Source organism: Neophocaena asiaeorientalis, unplaced genomic scaffold (assembly GCF_003031525.2).
Source record: "Neophocaena asiaeorientalis asiaeorientalis breed wild unplaced genomic scaffold, Neophocaena_asiaeorientalis_V1.1 scaffold124, whole genome shotgun sequence".
NCBI lineage: Eukaryota > Metazoa > Chordata > Mammalia > Artiodactyla > Phocoenidae > Neophocaena > Neophocaena asiaeorientalis.
The window spans coordinates 4,111,874-4,130,647 of record NW_020174135.1 but is presented as its reverse complement, the minus strand read 5'-3'; the positions used below and the strand labels follow the sequence as shown (position 1 = coordinate 4,130,647).

General features: G+C 49.6%; 1 protein-coding gene across 4 annotated transcripts in view; it reads left to right on the top strand.

Moving 5' to 3' along the window:
• Positions 1-2,480: 2,480 nt before the first annotated feature.
• Positions 2,481-18,774, top strand: part of CNDP1 (carnosine dipeptidase 1) — a 32,992-nt gene continuing 16,698 nt past the window's right edge. For 3 of the 4 annotated variants that reach the window (XM_024754831.1, XM_024754833.1, XM_024754830.1), the window contains exons 1-5: positions 2,481-2,597; positions 14,049-14,174; positions 16,675-16,824; positions 17,383-17,545; positions 18,238-18,326. In XM_024754831.1, the coding sequence (XP_024610599.1) occupies positions 2,574-2,597; positions 14,049-14,174; positions 16,675-16,824; positions 17,383-17,545; positions 18,238-18,326 (552 nt within the window). In that variant the 5' untranslated portion in view covers positions 2,481-2,573. Of the gene's footprint in view, positions 2,598-10,084; positions 10,262-14,048; positions 14,175-16,674; positions 16,825-17,382; positions 17,546-18,237; positions 18,327-18,774 lie in introns of those variants that run through there. The other variant, XM_024754832.1, reaches the window with a different exon arrangement.

Below are 18,774 nucleotides of genomic sequence, written 5' to 3'. Positions count from 1 at the left end.
ATCCCACCTCTGCCCCCGGAGCCAGGGTCGCACACACCTGGAGCATTGAGTCGCGGGCACCTTGTGCCTCGAGGGCCATCCTTTCTGTCCGCTGCTGTCTTGGGCACATTCTGTCCTTTTCTCAAGACCTTAACTGTTACTGGTGTTCCACATCTCTTTACTACGATCCCTCAAAACCTAAACCTACTGGGAGGGTTGTCTGATCTCAATCTGAGTTGCTAAATAAAAAATAAAAACTGAGCCTCTGGTGCGCCTTTCTCTGCGCAGCCCCGTGCCTGTGCGCGGTGAGGTATGCGGTGCGGGCTGGCGGGGTTGAGGGCCGGGCTCAGAACGCCGGTGCCCGTCTCGCTCGTCCTCTCCTGTCCCCACTCCTGGTGCTGCCGAGCCGCAGAAGAGCCTATCAGACTGGTTTAAACAGCAGAGTCCCCCGGCCCAGCTGATGGAGGAGGCCACACTAAACTCCCCCGAAGGAACCGGGCCCTTGTTTATCGTGAAGTCTGTGTTTTGTCTACTTTGCTGACCCTCCTGACTCATAGGCCGGGACTGGCATGGGGGACGGGGGTGCTGTTTGTTGGGCCCTGTCACACCTGGCACTTAACGGGTTGGAGTGGAAGCCATGCTTTCAGCCCCTGGATCTCTCCTTCACTGCCCGGGTCCTCCTCACCCCTGGAGTCACCTCCACAGTGTCCTCAGCAGTGTTGTGAGCTGCAGCCTCCTTATCTCCATCCTCACCACTCATGCTGCTAGGCCTCGGGGAGGCTTGTCCAGGAAAACAGTCTGGTACCAGTCACCCTGTGCCCTCCAGGGACCGAGTCCTTGGAGCTACCTGCTCAGGGTCAGTGCACTTTAGTTTCAAGTTAGGGGCAGAAGCTTTACTCGGTGCTCGTGAAATGCATTCATCCCACTGTTCCGTGGGAGGAGAGGCGTTCCCCAACTGTGACCCTGAATGGTGTTACTCCACGGCAGGAAGCTGACCGCTAACAAGAATACCCTGCCTGGTCTTATTTAGAAAAAGAGAACTTACTGGGCTGCGTTCTTGACCCAGAAGAGAAGGAGCTGAGAGGAGTCCTGACCTGAAGGAAAGCTGAGCATCTCCACGTAGTTCCTTTGCTCTTGCTTTTTGGCCACGGCATCAGGAAAGGGTGGTAGACCTGTCAGGATCCTTAAACCCCATGTATTAGTGAGGCCGTGTGACCGCGACGACACAGTCTTCAAGGTGATGACAGTTTTCTCGGGCAGGCGGGGCTCCCCGGCTTCAACGTCAAGGTCGTGGCCTCTGCTCCAGCCTGCAGCCCCAGCCTGTAGGAAGGAGGGATGGGGGAAGACAGGCTTCCTCGCTTCTGGGCACATGCAGAGTTCGCATCTTTCTCAGGTAGCCACACAGCCACTCCTAACTGCACAAGAGGCAGGAAACGTGTGGATGACGTTTCTATTGCTGCAGGAGAGGAAAGACATACTGGGGAGCCAACAGTGTGGACGGGGACCCAGACGTTGGATGGATTTGGTCCCATGGCCCCAGCCGTTCATGTGGGAGAGACCAGGGACTAACCCCACCCAGGGGTAACTCTGACTCCCAGGCCTGGGGTGATTTGAAAGGTCTCCCCAGCACACTCTTAAGTGCTTTGGAGACTCACAGCCTGTTAGTGGTTGAATTGCATCCCCTCAAAATCCGTATTAAAATCCTAACCCCCAGTACCTCAGAGTGGGACCGGATTTGGAGATGGGGTCTTTGCAGAGGTCATGTGGGTGAGCCCTAGTCCAGTATGACTGGTGTCCTCATGAAGGGGGAACGTGTGGACAGGAATGTACCCAGGGAGAGGGCCACGTGAAGGCGAAGGCAGAGGCTGGGCCATGTGTTTGCAAGACAGGGAACGTGGACAATTACCTGCAGCCCTTGGAGAGAGGCCAGGCAGAGATTCTTCCCCCGCCCTTAGGGAGGAACCAACCCTGCCAACGTCTTGATCTTGGACGTCCCGGCCCAGAGCTAGGGGACAATAGATTTCTGTTGTTTAAGCCGCCCGTTCTGCCACCCTTCACTATGGCAGCCGGAGCAGACTGACACACAGCCTGTCACGCTGACGCGTTCTAGGGTCACAGTGCCAGCGCAGGGCCGAGGTGTCACCTGCCAAAGGTAACAGTGTGTGTTCACGTGGCCTCCCTTAGGTTTGCCAGCCTTGGGCACGTGCACCTGCCCCCTGCCAAAGGTGACACCCTCCACACATGCCAGGCAAAGCCCCTGGGTTGTCACGCACGGCCTGGGCTGGCCTTGCTGGCCTTCAGTAACATCAGATGACTTCCGGGCCACTGCCTCATCCCGTGTCTGTGCATGCGATACGCATTGTCTCTCCCTCTGCTGGCGAGTTGAACACATGTCTCTGAAGCAGCTTTGTTTTCCGAATGTGAATAGGTCCACTATTCCAGCCTTGTCTTCCGTCTGGGGGAACGGGGAGGACGCAGACAGGCACCTCGTGGGGGGATGTTTAATGTGACCAGCTGAGGGCCTTGGTGAGACCTCCTCTTCCACTTTCCTTCGAGGTCCCGGGGAATTGCTGAGACCACAGAACTGCCGCCCAATGGATCCCATAGTAGGAAGGATGGTGAGTAGACCCTCCACCGCTCAGGGTCCAGGGGAGCAGTGTGCTAGCCTCGCGCTTGCCTAACGGTGCGTGTGCCATGCCTGTGAGGCAGGTTGCGGAGCGGATCCCCACCTGCACTTAGACGTGTTCTCGGGTGCCGCCTGTCTCAGCCTGAGCGACGCGGCATTTGGGAGTAGTTTATCGGCACGCTTTGGGTGGCTGTATGTTCCAACAAATAATTAAATGGCATTATTTTCAAGCATCTTACACAGTACCCGGAAGCCAGTTCCCCTCAGTGAATGCCGGGGTCCAGGGTGCTGACACAAGGCCCAGGCAGGTGGGGTGACCTAGACGTTCAACAGCACACTTCTCCATACTCATCTTTTCTTCCCACGAAAAGCAATATTCTTATCAAAACCACAGAGCACAACTTCCAGCTGCTGAATGCAAAGGTCCAAGTACCGCTTAGAGGGTGATGTGGAGAACTACACACCCAGATACAGTTCGCTGCCCTTCCTCACTGAACTCTGAACTCTGCTCTGCCTCCTGCTGCCCCCCCCAAACATTAGTGTGAATAGTTTTGAGGTGGAGGTCTAGGAATCTGCATTTTTAAAGCATGTAATTCAATAATTTTTAGTATATTCACAGATATATGTGACCATCACCACAGTTTATTTTAGGATGTTTTCATCACCTCAAAAAGAAGTCCAATACTCCTTAGCAATTACTTTCCTGTTCTCCTATTCCTGCCCCATCCCTAAGCAACCAGTGATCTACTTGTATCTCATTTCGGGCTCTTTATGGTGCAAGCAATGAGCTATTTAATACGAAGCATTTCTAAGGAAACAAAAATAAAGGTTAATGATTAAAACAAACTACAAATTCTGTTTTTGAGTCCAGAGGGCAGTCAGTCAAGAAAAGCTCTGGCTGTTGGGCTCAAAGCATCTTTAGATGGTGGAGTGAGGGCAGTTCTGACAAATGTCCTTGTTTGTAGTTTGAATGACTCTGGGATGGTGTTGGGCGTTCTGGTGAGCTTTCCGAGTGGCCCACCCAGCAGCAGTCAAGCAGGTTGTCCATACGTGACTCATCGTGGTGATTTCTCTGTAGTTTGTATCAGCTCCAGTTTGTAGGGCTTCAGGAAAAGGGCAGCTTTAGTTCTTAATGACTCCAAGTTAGCAGGGTAGGAGAAAATTGGAAACGTTAGTTTAAAGAGTTGTAGCCAGATATTGGAGGAAACTAGCAGAGTTCAGGGTCCAGTTTACGAGTAGATAACAAAACCTCAAAGAGCGAATAGGGCTTAGATCTGATAATGGATGTACTGTAGTTTTTTTTATTGTAACATAATGTTCTCTCAACAGTCACCTCCATTCCTATCAAATATAATCACAGCAAGACTAATTGGTAAAGAGTCTCGTCTCATTACACTTGGCCTGATTATTTGCAGAAGTGCTGCAAGAGTAGTGTTTGATCATATCAGCTCTTAAGTCCGCTTTACTGGAACTTTCAAAAGGAATCTCAGATTAGACTTGTAAAAGCTTCTCAAGGACAGGAAGCCAAGCCAAGTGTCACCATCAGACTTCACCTGCAATAACCAAGATTTGGGTGAATTCCCTTCTTCTTGAGGCCTCCAGTATACCTAAAGATTCCTGGGTCTGCCAGAAAGTGACCTTTCTTACTCACCTGTAAGAGTAGGAACTCTGTAACAGAGGCACCAGGCTGTCTTTTCAGGAGGCTTTATTGGCTCAGTAAAGTCAACTTTAGTTCCTTAAAACTTCTGTTCACGTCTGATTCTATGCCTATCATTCTCAAATATGGCATCCCAACCAAGACCCTGGTAATAAACCAATGTTTTCAATTTAGTCCTGTTATACAGAGAAAAGATTATTTAACTTATGGATTTGCACATATATATGTGTATATATATACATATATGAGCTACAGTGTCATGAAAATAAGAGCACTCAGAGTTTATAAGTACTGGAGGTATGAGGGAGAAAAACATAAATGTTTCAATTCTGTTTACAAAGATACAATTTATCAGATTACTATAAGTTACAGATAGCTTAAGAGAAAAAAAGTTTTCCTTAAACCTGGAAACAAAACATTAAAGAACTAGCAATATTTCAAACAAAAAGTCATAAAAATTGCAATAATTCTCATCAGTTCATTCAGTCCCATATAATGATTTTTGTTTTGCTAAATCTTGGGTTAGAAGTTTTATGAATCCATCAGCTTTTCCGTTAGTTCTGGAAATCCTTGCTCAGTCCAGTGGCATGGTCTCAAAATTAATTCAAGTGATGTCATCATGGTGCTTCTTGCCTGTAGCTGATTATAAATGTTTTCAGAGAATGATCAGAATAAAGCTGTAACTCTTTGTGAATGACAAAAGACTTTAAATAGCCATGGTTAAAGATATGGTGAGAGTTCATTTAAAAAATTGACTCAGTGGACAAGTCAATAATAATCAATAATCAAATTTGATTATTTCTAAGGCATACAACGGTTTAAGATAAAAATTGGAATTATGATGATTATATGGACAGTAAGGGCACTGACAAATTTCCAGGAATTTTTATGCCATTTTGAAATACTTATATTAGTAACATATATCCATACAAATATAACCTAAGTTAAACATCACTTTTATTTGACAATGCTTCTCATGTAACTTAACATATCAAATAAGCCTAATTAGTTTCATATCACTATTTTTATAAGGAGAGAGAACAAATCTTTGATATTTTCTGGGGGCCCTCTGGAAAAATCCCAAAGTTGGTTCTAGGTCAAAAAGACTTCATTTCGAATTTGACTCTGGGAGGTTCTCAAATATGTCAACAGGCTTAAGATACTTGATTCAATGTGATCACAAGTCACTGAGGAACAATACTTAGTTATCTCTTTTTTTTTAAGTTATCTCTAACTAAAGTGACTTAAAAGATTTCAAAGGCAGGTTCAGAAATTTGCATAGTTATAAAAAGACTTTAGTTCTTTTAATATTGAGAAGACTCAGTTTTCTTAAGTAATCAAAGAGCTGATTAAAACAACAGGAAATTATTTTGATAAGTGCAGGATCTTTGTTTTCTAGGCAGATTATTCAACAGGTAAAGAAAAATCTTTTGCAATAATCCAAGAAAACCTTGTCCTTTTAACAGAGTAAGAAAGTTGAATTCTAGTTTTACATAGGAACACTGTTGATATTAAAAATCCTTTTTTAGAAAACAAAAATCTTATCATAAATTCATTTAACTTTAGCCAGCTTGACCACACAACGTAAGATTTTTTTTCTTACTCTCTCTTCTCCAACTTTTTATACCTATTTATTTTTTTGTCCTTTATTCTCCTTAAACAAAATGAAACAACCGTTAAATAACCTCTAAACTAGGACAAAATTTTTCCCTTAACAAAAACACATCTTCATACCTTATACTTTTTTTTTTTTTTACCAAAATCACATCTTGCATCCTTGCATACTTTGTATATAGAGATTTTTTCTTTACCCTTTTTATTTCTAGTAGTTTCACTTACATATAAGACTAGAATTCTTAACACTTAGTAATTAACATCTAGTGAAAACTAGGAGGTAGGCAATGGTGAACTGTTTGTCACATACAACATTCTGTAGTAGGTGAGCAAACACTAACAATGAAAAAGATAATCCACAAAATTAACTGGGAAGTGAATTTACTGCCACTGAAATGCAAACAGTAGAACATGCTTTAAAATGGAGACAAAGTACGTTTAAAATCTTCAAGAGATAAATGAAAGACTAAGAATAAGAAATTATAAAACAAGTGGGCACATATGAGTCAAGAACAGATGGATAGGAAACACAACCAATTAGCAACCCTGAAAAAGGAAACTAGTCACTGCAGTAACTCAGTAGAGGATGTTAATGCCAGCTAGCCTCAGCCAAAGAGAGAATGAAGGAGCCGGACAGCAGGACTGAGGAATTCACCCAGGAAGTGGAGCACAGAGATAAAAGGAAAAAAGACAGAAAAGAGAAGAGAGCTGGAGGACATATGAGAGACTGAAAGACTCCAGCTGTAGTAGCAGTCCCAGGAAAGAGAATAAAGGAAATGGTGGAGAAGTGAGCACATAAGGTAGGGGGTGCCTGGAGGAAAAGAACCAGATGCAGCTTTTTGACAGAAGAGAAGCCCTTCTAGCCTAAGCCATTTTGGGATCTAAGCCTGGCCACCATGCTAGCCCTTGAACAGGTCTCCGTAATTAATGGTCTTAAGGGAACAAAAGGAGGTGGGAACACATGACTGTCATTAAGCAAGAGAAGTAAAGAGTGAAGATAATAAATCAGTTGTAAAGACTCCCAGTTCCGTTTCAGTGATAAAGGTTAGCCTGAAGGCTCAACCCCGAGACCAGCTGGAACCTCAGGGGTGACAATGCTGACCTTTTCTGACCCTCGTGACCTCAGTCAACTAAAACTTGGACTCTGGTGACCTTTGCCCCAATCCTGTGCTGAAGCCCCTTCATGAATATGCATATTCCCTTAGCTTAAAACTTTCCCAATTTGCTGTTTGGAGGGACACTGCTTTGGGAAATATCCCTGATGTTCTCCTTACTCGCTGCAAGTGACAAATCCTTCCTTCTGCCACTCTTTGTCTTGGTTGTGTCTTTTGGCTCGACACCCACCAAGAGGTGAACCCAGTTTTCAGGTAACAGTGATATTAGAGAATTACTAAGCATTTTACAGAATAAAAAAAGACAGAAATGAGTGTTCAGTTTGAAAACAGACAGTGATGATTGAGCAAAATGTGTAAATATGTCAGTCAGACCCATCACAGTGAAGTTGAGGACGTCAAGGGACAAGAGCAAGCCTGCAATCACTCAGGGAGGAAGGGGGGCGGCAGTTGGCGAGGATGCTGTGAATTGTGAGGTGCAGGCTGTGGACTCCGTGGGATGCAGAGGGGTTCCCGGTGAGCCTGGAGCAGCTGGCATGGCTTTGCTGATGAAGAGCTGGGAGGCTGGAGAGGAGCAAAGGACTCCCGGCAGGCAGATCAGTGAACAGAGGTCCACGTGGGGATTTTGGGGGGACTGCCAGGAGGGAAAAGTCTGCCCAAATTTGACATTCACTTTTTCCGTTATTCAGGTTTACAGCTGGAATAGTTTTATTAGACAGATTCTGCATTTTCTACACAGCGTTGAAGTAGAACTAGTTACATTAGTGAAAATCAACTACTCTTGGTGTCCTTCAAGACTATGCATGTAATTATTCAGTAAATACTGGCTGGACCTGGTCTTGTTCTGTGACAGGCACAGCTTAGGCTCTTGGGGACCTGGGACATAGGAAGACCAAGTCCCAGTTGTCATGCGGCTCATGTTCAAGTGAGTCAGATGATAATTATTTAGAAAGCAAATAAGACAATATTAGTGACAAGTGTACTGGGTCAGATAGTGGCCCCAAATCCATGTCCTCCTGGAACCTCAGAGTATGACCTTGCTTGGAAGGAGGACCTTTGCAGATGTAATTAGTTAAAATCAGGTCCTGCTGTCTGGGGTGGTCCCCAAAGCCACTGCCTAGTCCTTCTTAGAAGAGGCAGGGATACACCTAGGAGACGGGCACAGGTGGCAGGGATGTGGCTACTAGCCAAGGAACACGAGGATTGCCAGCCACGCCACCCCCCCCCCCAGGGAAGAGCAGGAAGGACCCTCCCCTGGAGCCTTCAGAGGGGGTGTGGCCCTGCTGACACCTTGAGTTCTAACTCCAGAACTGTGAGCCTTTGAACTCCGGTTGTCCTAAGCCACCCAGCCCCGTGGCACTTGGTTCCGGCAGCTACAGGAGCGTAGTACACAGAGATTGAAAAGTTCCTGCCCTGTCCTTGAAATGGCCCTCGTTCTTGACTTTTCACGTGTTGAACTTTCGTCCCCGACTGCACAGTAGCCCGTGGCACTGATTCAGGAGGAGGCCAAGCCTGGAATTCTTCCTTCCCTTTATCGCTGGGACCTTGCTTCCCAGTGGTGAAGGTCATAAAGCCCCATGTTTTGAAATCAAAACAAGTTTGTGCTGTGAACTTCAGCTTTAGAAGATAAGATTTAAAGGGGTATCTAAGTAAAAAGCAGACGTGTTCTCTGGTGACAGCTCCGTTTGGACCAGTCCTGCCAGAACCCTGTCCTCCTCTCCCGCCCCGCTGAGGCGCCTCTGCTCCTCCCTGGTCACCCTCCTGCGGCTCTAAGTCTGGGTCTCCCTGCCTCTCGGGTCCCACTGACCTCAGCCCCGCCATCCCGTTCCCCTACTCCCTCATTCTGCCGCTGCAACACCCCGAGTTCACCTCTTGTGCCCTGAGATCATTCAGTCACTCCTACAGGTATTTTAGACTTATTCTGTTAGCACTCTTATGCAAAAATTCCTCAAAAGAGATTTAGAAGAAGGAAAAGGGGGCGGCGGCTGTGGTATAGCCTCAGCCAGGAGCCCTGAAGATCTCAGCTTCACCCTAGGTTTGGGCTCCAGGCCGGGCCCCGCACCACTGACGCTCGGGATGGACACCCTCCCCTCTCGGAGCGGGAGCCCTGGGTTCCAGGTGCGGGATCAGAGCCACAGGCTCGCCTCTGAGGAGTTCACCGTCCAGCTCCAAGTGGTGACAGCACTCTCATCGTTTCCGACCCTCTGCCCCGACTCGGTGGGCGTGGCTGCCTGTCTGCGGGAGAAACAGCAGAGGGGTCTCTGGCGAGTTAAGTCCCTCCTCTGCTCCACGTATTTGTCTCTGTGCTGCCCATGTTTCCAGAAGACAGAGGCTCCAGAGGCAGTGAGCCCCGGCGGTCCCTCAGGCTGATGTCAGGAGAGGCCCAGGTCCCTGGCCAGACGGGAAGAGGTGGCCTCGCTCACTGGCAGGCCAGCTTCCTGGTCCCCCGCAGCCTGTGCAGGCGGCCGGCTCCCCACTGGCAAAGACCACAGGCGGTGGAGAAACACGCACGCCCCCGCCGTCGGGAGCCGGGTCTTTGGACTGGCCGCCTGCCGCCCCGGATGGAGCATTCCGGAGCCCCGGGCCTCGAAGGGCCGGCCGCTGTGGGAACTGACCTCGGGCCCTTCCTGGCGGCACGTGGTGGTGCTTTGTGCCCGTTTCAGAGCCTGTGCCCCCTGCCCGCAGCGGGCCGTCGGCCATGGAGAGGGCCAGAGCCTGTTCTCAGCTCCACGTGCGCCCCAGGCTAGCGCCCGGGGCCTCCTCCGTCCCCGCTTCTGGTGACCTCTGCCCTCCGCGGCCCTGCCGAGCCTGTGCTGGCGTCCCAGCCGCCTGTGTGCGGCGTGCGGGTCACCTCTGGGTTTGGGAGTGAGGCTCGGCCACTGACCTCTCCTCTCTGGGGTCAGAGTCGCGCGGCAGACCCCACGAGAGGATGGTGGACACGCTGCAGTTCTTGGGACGTTCTGGGGCGTTCAGCTCCTTGAAACTGCCTCCTTGGCCCTGGCGTGAGTCCAGGCTGCCCTCTGAAAGCCACGCCCTCACCAGCCTGCAGGACTGGTTAACCTCAGCGGAAACCGCTGGGCTCAGTTCAGAGCCGGCAAGGGAATGAACACAAGCCGGAAAAGCCTGTGTTTCAGTTTGGAATTTTTGTTTTTAATCCTCTCGTGGTGAGATAAACGAGGCTAACAGAGCATTTTTCCTGTGTTATAAAATTCATCAAAGCAGACACCGGCAGAGCGACCTCTGTAAAGGTCACACCGAACTCTAAAGGACTTGGTAAGCAGAATTCTTGGCATCCAGGTTGATGCTGGCACTAAAGTTTCTTACCGGCGGAAAAGGGTTTGGCTGATGGGCCATTGTATGTACCCTTGGCCCAGGCTGTGTGGGGTGAGAGCGCTTTCATTTTCTATTCTTTATTCTGTTCAACATCAGAAACTAACAACCACCCCAGGCTCCTTCTGAGATGCCTGCTGTTTTTGTGGCAGGAGATAGAGAAGTGTCATTGGTTGAGGCAGCCCATGGGATCTCAAGGCCACTGTCAGCTAGGTACATGGCTCACCTAACTGTCTCCAGTTGTTGGCTGAGGCTGGGAGAGAGCAGAGTGACCACTGAGGCCTGTGTCCAGTGGGAGGCGAGGCTTTGAGGAAGTGGAGCTCTTTGGATTAGGGGAAGGACGGGGTGGGGGATGGTTATACCGCAGAGGTGTGGCCTGACTTTGAGAAGTCAGGAGGTCCTTACATTTAAATGTAAGTACCCAGCACAGGGGCACGTGGAACTTCGGTTCCCAGTCTGAGAACAACCAGCTGGAATTAACAGGAGCCTCTGGAGCAAAGGGGTTTCCTCTGCGAGGCCCTGCAGCCCAGGCTGGGCCACCAGCCCCCCAGGAGAACACTAAGACCTGGGCTTCCGTCTCTGCTCCCTGACCCTCACCCTCACCTTGCCTTCTCCAGCGAATGCTCCTTCCTGCGAAGGCCAAGGCCAGGAATACCCTTTCTAAGTCCCCAGGGTTTTGTTGGGTGATTCGTTCAGGTCAAACATGACTATAACCCAAGAAAAGAAACAGAACGATGAGGAACACAAGAGACTCGGGAGGAGACCAAAGGATGCCCAGGGGCCCCACCCAGGATCCTGAGAGCAGGATGAGTGCCCACGGCCGGTCTCTGCGGGCCTGACGGCGAGTGGAGAGGGGAGACAGACGGGGGACAGCTCTGGGGGCGAGGGGTGCGGTGGTGCAGGCCCTGTGGGCAGGACCGCATCTCCAGGAACAAGCCTGATGGAAGCTCGGTCCTCAGGAAGGACTCTCGGTCCTCACAATCGAGGTTTTTCCTTCCTCTCCTTTTCCTTTGGCTTCCTTTTCCTCTTCAAGTTTTCCTTTCATATTTCATTGGAGAGGAGCACCAAATAATTTTTTAAATTAATTATATTTATTTTGGCTGCATTGGGTCTTCGTTGCTGCACGCGGGCTTTCTCTAGTTGCGGTGAGCGGGGGCCCCTCTTCGTTGTGGTGTGCGGGCTTCTCATTGTGGTGGCTTCTCTTGTTGCAGAGCACAGGCTCTAGGCACGCGGGCTTCAGTAGTTGCGGCACATGGGCTCAGTAGTTGTGGCTTGCGGGCTCTAGAGCGCAGGCTCAGTAGTTGTGGCGCACGGGCTTAGTTGCTCCTCAGCATGCGGGGTCTTCCTGGACCAGGGCTTGAACCCATGTCCTCTGCATTGGCAGGCAGATTCCTAACCACTGCGCCACCAGGGAAGCCCCCAAATAATTTTTTAATGCAAATTGAATGAATGAAAAATAAAAATAACAGTTCAAATATTAATTTAGATGGATCGGCTGCAAAAAATTTCCTCCTCCATTTTCACGAACCTCATCGTCCTGCCACTGTGGGTCTGCAGGGGCCTTTTCCTCCTGGGTCCTCGCAGCCCCTGGCTCTAGGCTCTGCCCACGGGACTTAGCTGCCCTCAGAAGGTGAATTGGGAGCCGCGGAGGAGGACGGGGGCGATGCTGAACAGCTCACTGGCGCCATCTGCTGGACCAAGTGCTTCGTCCACTCACGGAGGAGCATGGCTCGCTTTGACCCTGATTTTACCCCCACCTTAGCTTCCTTTATAGACAATTCTCATACTCAGTAATATATTTATATTGTTGAATGCTTACATTTATTATTATTTTTATAACAACTGTTTTTCAATACAATTCATTTTCCTTACAATCCACCCACTTACAGTGTGCATTGCACTTCAGTGGGTTTTAGTACGTTCAGAATTGCACGACTGCCACAATCACCTTTAGAACATTCTCATCACTGAAAATGAATCCCCAACTCATCAGCAGTCATACCCCATTTCCCCCCAATCCTCCCAGCCCTAGGCAACCACCAATCTACTTTTGTCTCTTAGGATTTACCTATTCTGGACATTTCACATAATTGGACTGATCCAATGTGTAGTCTTTTGTTTCTGGTTCTTTCACTTAACAGAATGTGTTCAGGTTCTTCCGTACTGTAGCACGTGTCAATACTTCATTTCTTTTTATGGCTGAGTCATATTCCATTGTGTGTCTGTACCACATTTTGTTCATTCAGTCGTTCATTACTGGTCATTTGGATTGTCTCCAGCTTTGGCTATTACAAATAATGCTGCTGTAAACATACAAGCACAAGTTGTTGTGTGGACGTATGTTTTCATTTCTCTTGGGCACACAGCTAGGAGTGGGATTTCTGGGCTGTAAGATACGCTGCGCTTAATTGTCTGAGAAGCTGCCAGGCTGTCTCCAAGGCAGCCACACCATTTTACATCCCCAGCAATAGTGCACGAGGGTTCCAGTCCCTCCCCGTCCTCGCCAGCTCTTGCTGTCATCTAGCAGTTTGATTTTAACCATCCTGAGTGGTGTGAACTGTGGTCGCGTCGCGGTTAGATTTGCGTTTCCCTGGTGCTAACGACGTTGAGCATCTCTTCATGTGCTTGTTGGTCATTTGTATGTTTTCCTTGGAGAAATGTCTATTCAAATCTTTTGCCCATTTTTAATTGGGTTAATTTGTCTTTTCTTATTGAGTTGTAGTAGTTCTTTATATCCTAGACCCAAGTCCTCCCCTTGGCTCTGTTGGTGCCTGCAACTGGAGGCCAAGGGAAGCAGCAGCCTGAACCTAAGATGTCTCTAAAAACTAAAGTCTATTTCAGAAATGAACAGAGCCAATCCAGAAGGAAGAGTTGGTTTGGAAGAAGATAATTAGTTTAGTCTGCAACCTGGAAGCCCTACGCTCTTCTGGACACAGTTTTTCTGCTCTGCACCCAGCCTGGAGCCTGCTGTGGGAGTCCAGAGAGACTAGGAAGGGGTCACAGGGAGAGGGGGGAGGGAGGAAATGGGGTCTTGGGCAGAGGAAGGAAGGGACCCGTCAGGGATGGAAGCAGAGAGGCCAGATTGGTGGGAGGGAAAGAGGAGAAAGCCATGGACCGGGGGCTCCCAGGCAGAGACTGTGGCCAACAGTGTCCACATGATCGCCAGTCCTGCGATGTTATTTGTCACAGCGTGGCTTGTAAGTTTCTTCTCAAGGTATTCTAACCGCAGGAGCTGATGGAAAGAAACCCTACAGCAATGCACAGGATTTTATTCAGTCCTTACTTTTCTAATATTTCATAAAGTGGCTAATCACACAAAGAAGGCTTGTTGCTGTTTTTTTTATTGGTTTTGTTTTTAATTATCTCACGTTTTTCTCTCTTATAAATATTGCCCTTAACACCTGGGATGTAGGGAGCTGACTTAGCTTTATAGGAAGTGAACCCATAGGAAAATTGTGTCATAGGAAAAAAAACAAACAACAGCATTGCTTAAATACAAGCTTGTTAACTTGGTTTCTATCTTATTAAAATTCTTTAGCATTGCAAATGAAGGGTTTGGGTGAAGATATAGCAAAAAATATATTTCCCATTCTACTACCTTGTGTTATTTTAGTTCAGAAGACTGGAATCAGCTGTGTTGGATAACATGAACTTTCTTGATGTATTTGAAAGGTGGAAAGTCCAAAACCTGGTCCTTATTTTAAAATATCCCCCCGTCACATGCTTACAGGCATCATCTCTCCTTGCTTTCCTGTTGCTGCTGGACGGAGGCATGTTCTCACCGTCCTCCCCACCCACCGGGCTGCTAGAGAAGGTCTTCCAATACATCGATCTCCATCAGGATGAATTTGTACAGGTGAGAGACACGGCACGCACAAAATGCTTGGATATGCCCTTTGGGAATCTGGGAGAATGGTTATTTGCTGGGAGATGTGGATTTTTTTTTTTTTTTTTCTTGACAACTCCATTTAAAATGCCTGTGACTCCTCATTGACTTAGAATAATAAATGTTGGTAAGAGATCCCTTCCGGCCATTCCTTCCAAAAAGGGCATTCCCAGCACATTTGAGCTCCGTTGAGCTCACCTTTACTCTGGACCGTCATCAGGTGGTCCATCGTCCCCTTCAGAGACCCTCTCCACCTGCAAAACTAGCTGAAATGCATCCTCCCCGTTCCGTCACCACCTGGCACGTCCCTCTCCTGCTGGCTCTCCTGTGCCCCTGGCACGCCTGGCCCACCTCCACTGCCCAGGAACTCCCTGAGGCCGCCCTGGACCCTGGACCCCGAGCCCCCGACACTGTGTCTGGCACACGATGTGTGTTCAGTGTACATTTGTTGGGTCAACCAACCCGTGTCGGGAATATTACTGTGCAAACAGACGTGAATCCCCCATGATTCGTACTAAAGCACAAAGCTCAGTGTACAGGCTGCGGTGCCTGAGCTTGACCTTCATGGAATCCTTCCTTATGTGGGCGTGTTAACTTGATGTAAGTGCCTGTTGGGATGTTGAAACGCGACTGGGGTTCGCAGTGCAGGCTGGAATTCACAGCGGGTAGAGAAAAGGCATGCGGTGGGGGCATGCGTCAATGCGGGCCTCTGAGCCCAGCGCTGCCCTGTGTAGCGTCCTCATATCCTCCCAGTCCATTAAGTTCAGCACTGACTTGGCAGCATCCGTCCTACAAATTCCAGTTTAAAAATGTAAAACACAATATTCCTTCAGACCAAATACATTTCTTCACAATAAAAATAGAAGTGCTACAACCAGGATAGAAATCAAACTAAAATAAGTTAGGAAGTCGAGTCCAAAATCACATGTATGGTTTGTAATAAACACTGCGGCTGTCCCAGGGTAAGCGGCTCAAGTACGGACCCTGGAAGGGGAAGGATTGTCCCTAACATTGAGAATCAGCAGTGGTTACGGAGCTCCCACGGGGCGAGGCTGCGGCCTGGGTCTCCCGTGTATACGTCCTCACTCCGTCCTCACCAAGAAAGACGTGTCCCCAGAGTGTGGGTTTTCTGCACAACAAGCAAGTCTCCAGTTCTCTGTGTGCCCCCCCCCTCAGTGTCCTGAGACGTGGCTCACCTCTGACACTGTCTTCCTGGAGGTAGTGTCACCCCTACCCCGATGCCGACCTCAGACGCCAGTAGCTGGTGGTGGGTCCCCAGGCTGCCCACACTTCTGCCTGACTCGGCAACAGATCAGGGCCTCTGGTGACCCCTCCTCAGGCTCATCGTTTGCTAGAACAGCTCGCAGAACTCAGGGACACGCTCCTACACGTTTGCCCGGGGCGGGAGTTTCTGTCCTGTGGGTTGCAGGGCACCCCTTCCCAGCCCGGAAGTTCTCTGAACCCCGAGCCTCAGGGATGTTTATGGAGGCTTCGTCACGTAGGCATCACCGATTCTTAGCTCCATCTCCAGCCTGTCGTCCTTCCCCCAAGGTGGGGAGCTGGGGCTGGAAGTTCTGAGCGTCTGATCACGGCTCGGTCTTTCTGGTGACCGGCCCACACGCCCAGAAGCCTCCAAAGTTCCTCACTAGAACAAAAGCACGCTCCTTTTCACCCGGGAAATCCCAAGGGCATTAGGAGCTCTGTGTCAGGACCCGGCGTCGAAGACCAAATATTAGAACAAGAGATGCTCCTAGTACCTTATCGCTTAGGAAATTGTAAAAGTTTTAGGAGCGCTGGCCGGGAACCGGGGAGAAAGACCAAAGTGTGTATGTGTTACTGTCTCACAGCATTACACCCACCATAATGCGCAGAGAGGGAGCCTCACGCCCCTCCTGCAGTGGAGGAAGCTGAGGCCAATTCCAGAGCTTCAGAAATGTCCTTGAAGTCACCCACCTGTAGTGGGCAGAACCAGGACCAGGAACTCAGGTTGTCTGCCTGCCCAGCCCTGAGTTCAAACTCGGGGTTACACCCCCTCCCGGATCCTGCAGGTGCAGCGGGGGGACCTCAGAGCTGAAATGCAGGGATGGTCACAGGGGGTCCTGCAGCCTAGCTGAGGCCACCGTGGGGTAGATCAGAGTGACCTGCAGGGACGTTTGTGGGAAGCCGAGCCCTCGAGGGGCGGCTGCTCTCAGTTCCTAGAGACCACAAAAGGGGCGGGGACCCGCGCCTTCTGTATGAGCCTGGTGGCGCTGAGGGGCCCAGGCCAGGCTTCAGAGGCGGCCTTCCACCAACCGTCCCGTCCTGCATTGACCAGCCGTCGCTGGCTTCTGGGCTCCTGGTCACACCTCCAGCTGTCGTCTGCCAGCTCGGTCTCCAGGTCAGATGAGGGCGCTGGGGACCCGGCGAGGTGCGCCCCCAAGAGTGGACGCGGATGACCCGCGTGCTGACCGCCTGTCGCCTTTCCTCCCAGACGCTGAAGGAGTGGGTGGCGGTCGAGAGCGACTCGGTCCAGCCCGTGCTGCGCCTCCGACGAGAGCTGCTCAGAATGATGGGCCTAGCTGCAGACCGGCTCCGGAACCTGGGAGCCCACGTGGACTTGGTGGACACAGGTTTTCAGCAGGTGCTGGCATCCCCTCCCGCCTCCGAGCAGCCACTTCCCGGGGCATCAGCCAGGCTTCCCTTCATGGTGGCAGGATGGGGGTTTGCTTGCCCTCATGCTCAGCAGAAGCAGCACCGCGATTCCCAGTAAGGGCAGAGATCTCCACCTCGTCCCACAGGAGGCTGTAGCATCGACCTCTCGTCCTGTCGGGACCGGGGGGGATGGGGGGAAGGTGGAGGGTGCGTTTGAAGGCCCCCCACTTGTGCTGTTCATGTCTTTCATGTGCTTCACATTTCTCCCAGATGGCTCTTTCCCTTAAGTTCAAATGCCTCTTTCTCAAAGGACCCAATCCCTCATCAGAATCAAGGCTTATTACTGCCCCTCGGGAGTAGATGGGTCTTTAATCTGCCCTCCCAGTGTCGCCTGCTTTAGCACTGACAAGCCTGAATAGTCTGTTAACAGGACTGTGTCCACCCGGTTGGAGCTAGTAACAGACTCCTAACGCCATCCATGTCTTTGAATTTTCTGGAAGAACCAAATGGCTTTTTTTCAAAAAAGTTACCCATATTCCGTCTGCAGCTGCCTGATGGTCAGAGCCTCCCGATACCTCCCATCATCCTGGCCGAACTGGGGAATGATCCCAAGAAGCCCACCGTGTGCTTCTACGGCCACTTGGATGTGCAGCCTGCCAGACAGGAGGATGGGTGGGTCACGGACCCTCACACGCTGACGGAGGTGGATGGTCAGTGACCCCTCGTGCTGGGCTCTTCTGTGGGTGAAGGACTGCTCGTAGGGCTTAAGAATTCGAGATGTGACTGCTCCGGGCTCCAGGCCTTACCTGCCATCGTTAGGAGTGCAGAGAACGCTGCTCTCATGGTCCACCGGTTGGTCCAATGAGGCTGGTTTCCCTTCAGTTGTTAAAGAAACCATGAACCTTTGTGCCCCTGGGCAAATCAAGTTCCCATTAGGAGAGTTTTTGGGTTTCAAGGAAAATAGCTGTGTAGGTCACATATTTTCTTTTTTAAAAACACCAAATGTAATTATGTTTTATAAAGACAAGAAAAAGAAAGGTTAATGGAGAGACACATACACTCTTTTTCATTGTCCTGCTAATTGTAAAATCTCAGAGTGAGAGGCTATATTACGTGACATTCTGCAACAAACCCGCGGGTCTTCTTCAATGAACTTGGATAAAATGGCTAATTACTATTAAGGCCAAAGGGATCTGTGTATTTCAAATTAGCTTACGTTTGCTGGCTAGCATACTATTTGTACATAAGAAACAATACTTTGTGATTTCAGAGCAAGACTTCTGCCTAGAAAAATAGAAAGCACCATTAAAACAATTACCCGTAAAGCTACCTTTGGTTTTGGCTCACTAAACTTGGCAGAGGTGTCCATGCTTTTCTGAAAATTCTTCCCCCAATTTTAAAGGAAAACTGTATGGCCGAGGAACGACAGACAACAAAGGCCCTGTTTTAGCGTGGATCAACGCTGTGAGCACATTCAGAGCCCTGGACGAGGTAGGTGCCGGCTGTGCTTGGGAGTAAGGGTGATGATGGCGATGATGATGGTGATGGTGATGATGGTGATGGTGATGATGATGGTGATGGTGATGGTGAAGGTGATGGTGATAATGGTGATGATGGTGATGGAGGCAGCTGGCTTTGAGCTGCGTGATGTCCTTTACTCTTCCAGCAATCCGCAGAGGAATGTGTTACAATCACACGCATTTTACAGATAAAGAGAGAGAGGCTTGGGAAAGGAAGGGAACATACTCAAAGCCACCCAGCTGGTCTGGGGCAGGGTGATACCTTGATCCCGTGCTGTTGACATGCAACAATGTGACACAGCAAAAAACATGAGCCTGTGGCTACATCACCATCTGCTGGGACTTGTCTTTTTTTATCTTCAACTTACTCAGCTTATCTTTTTTATCTGCAACCCGTCCCTCTTATCACAAAGTACGGT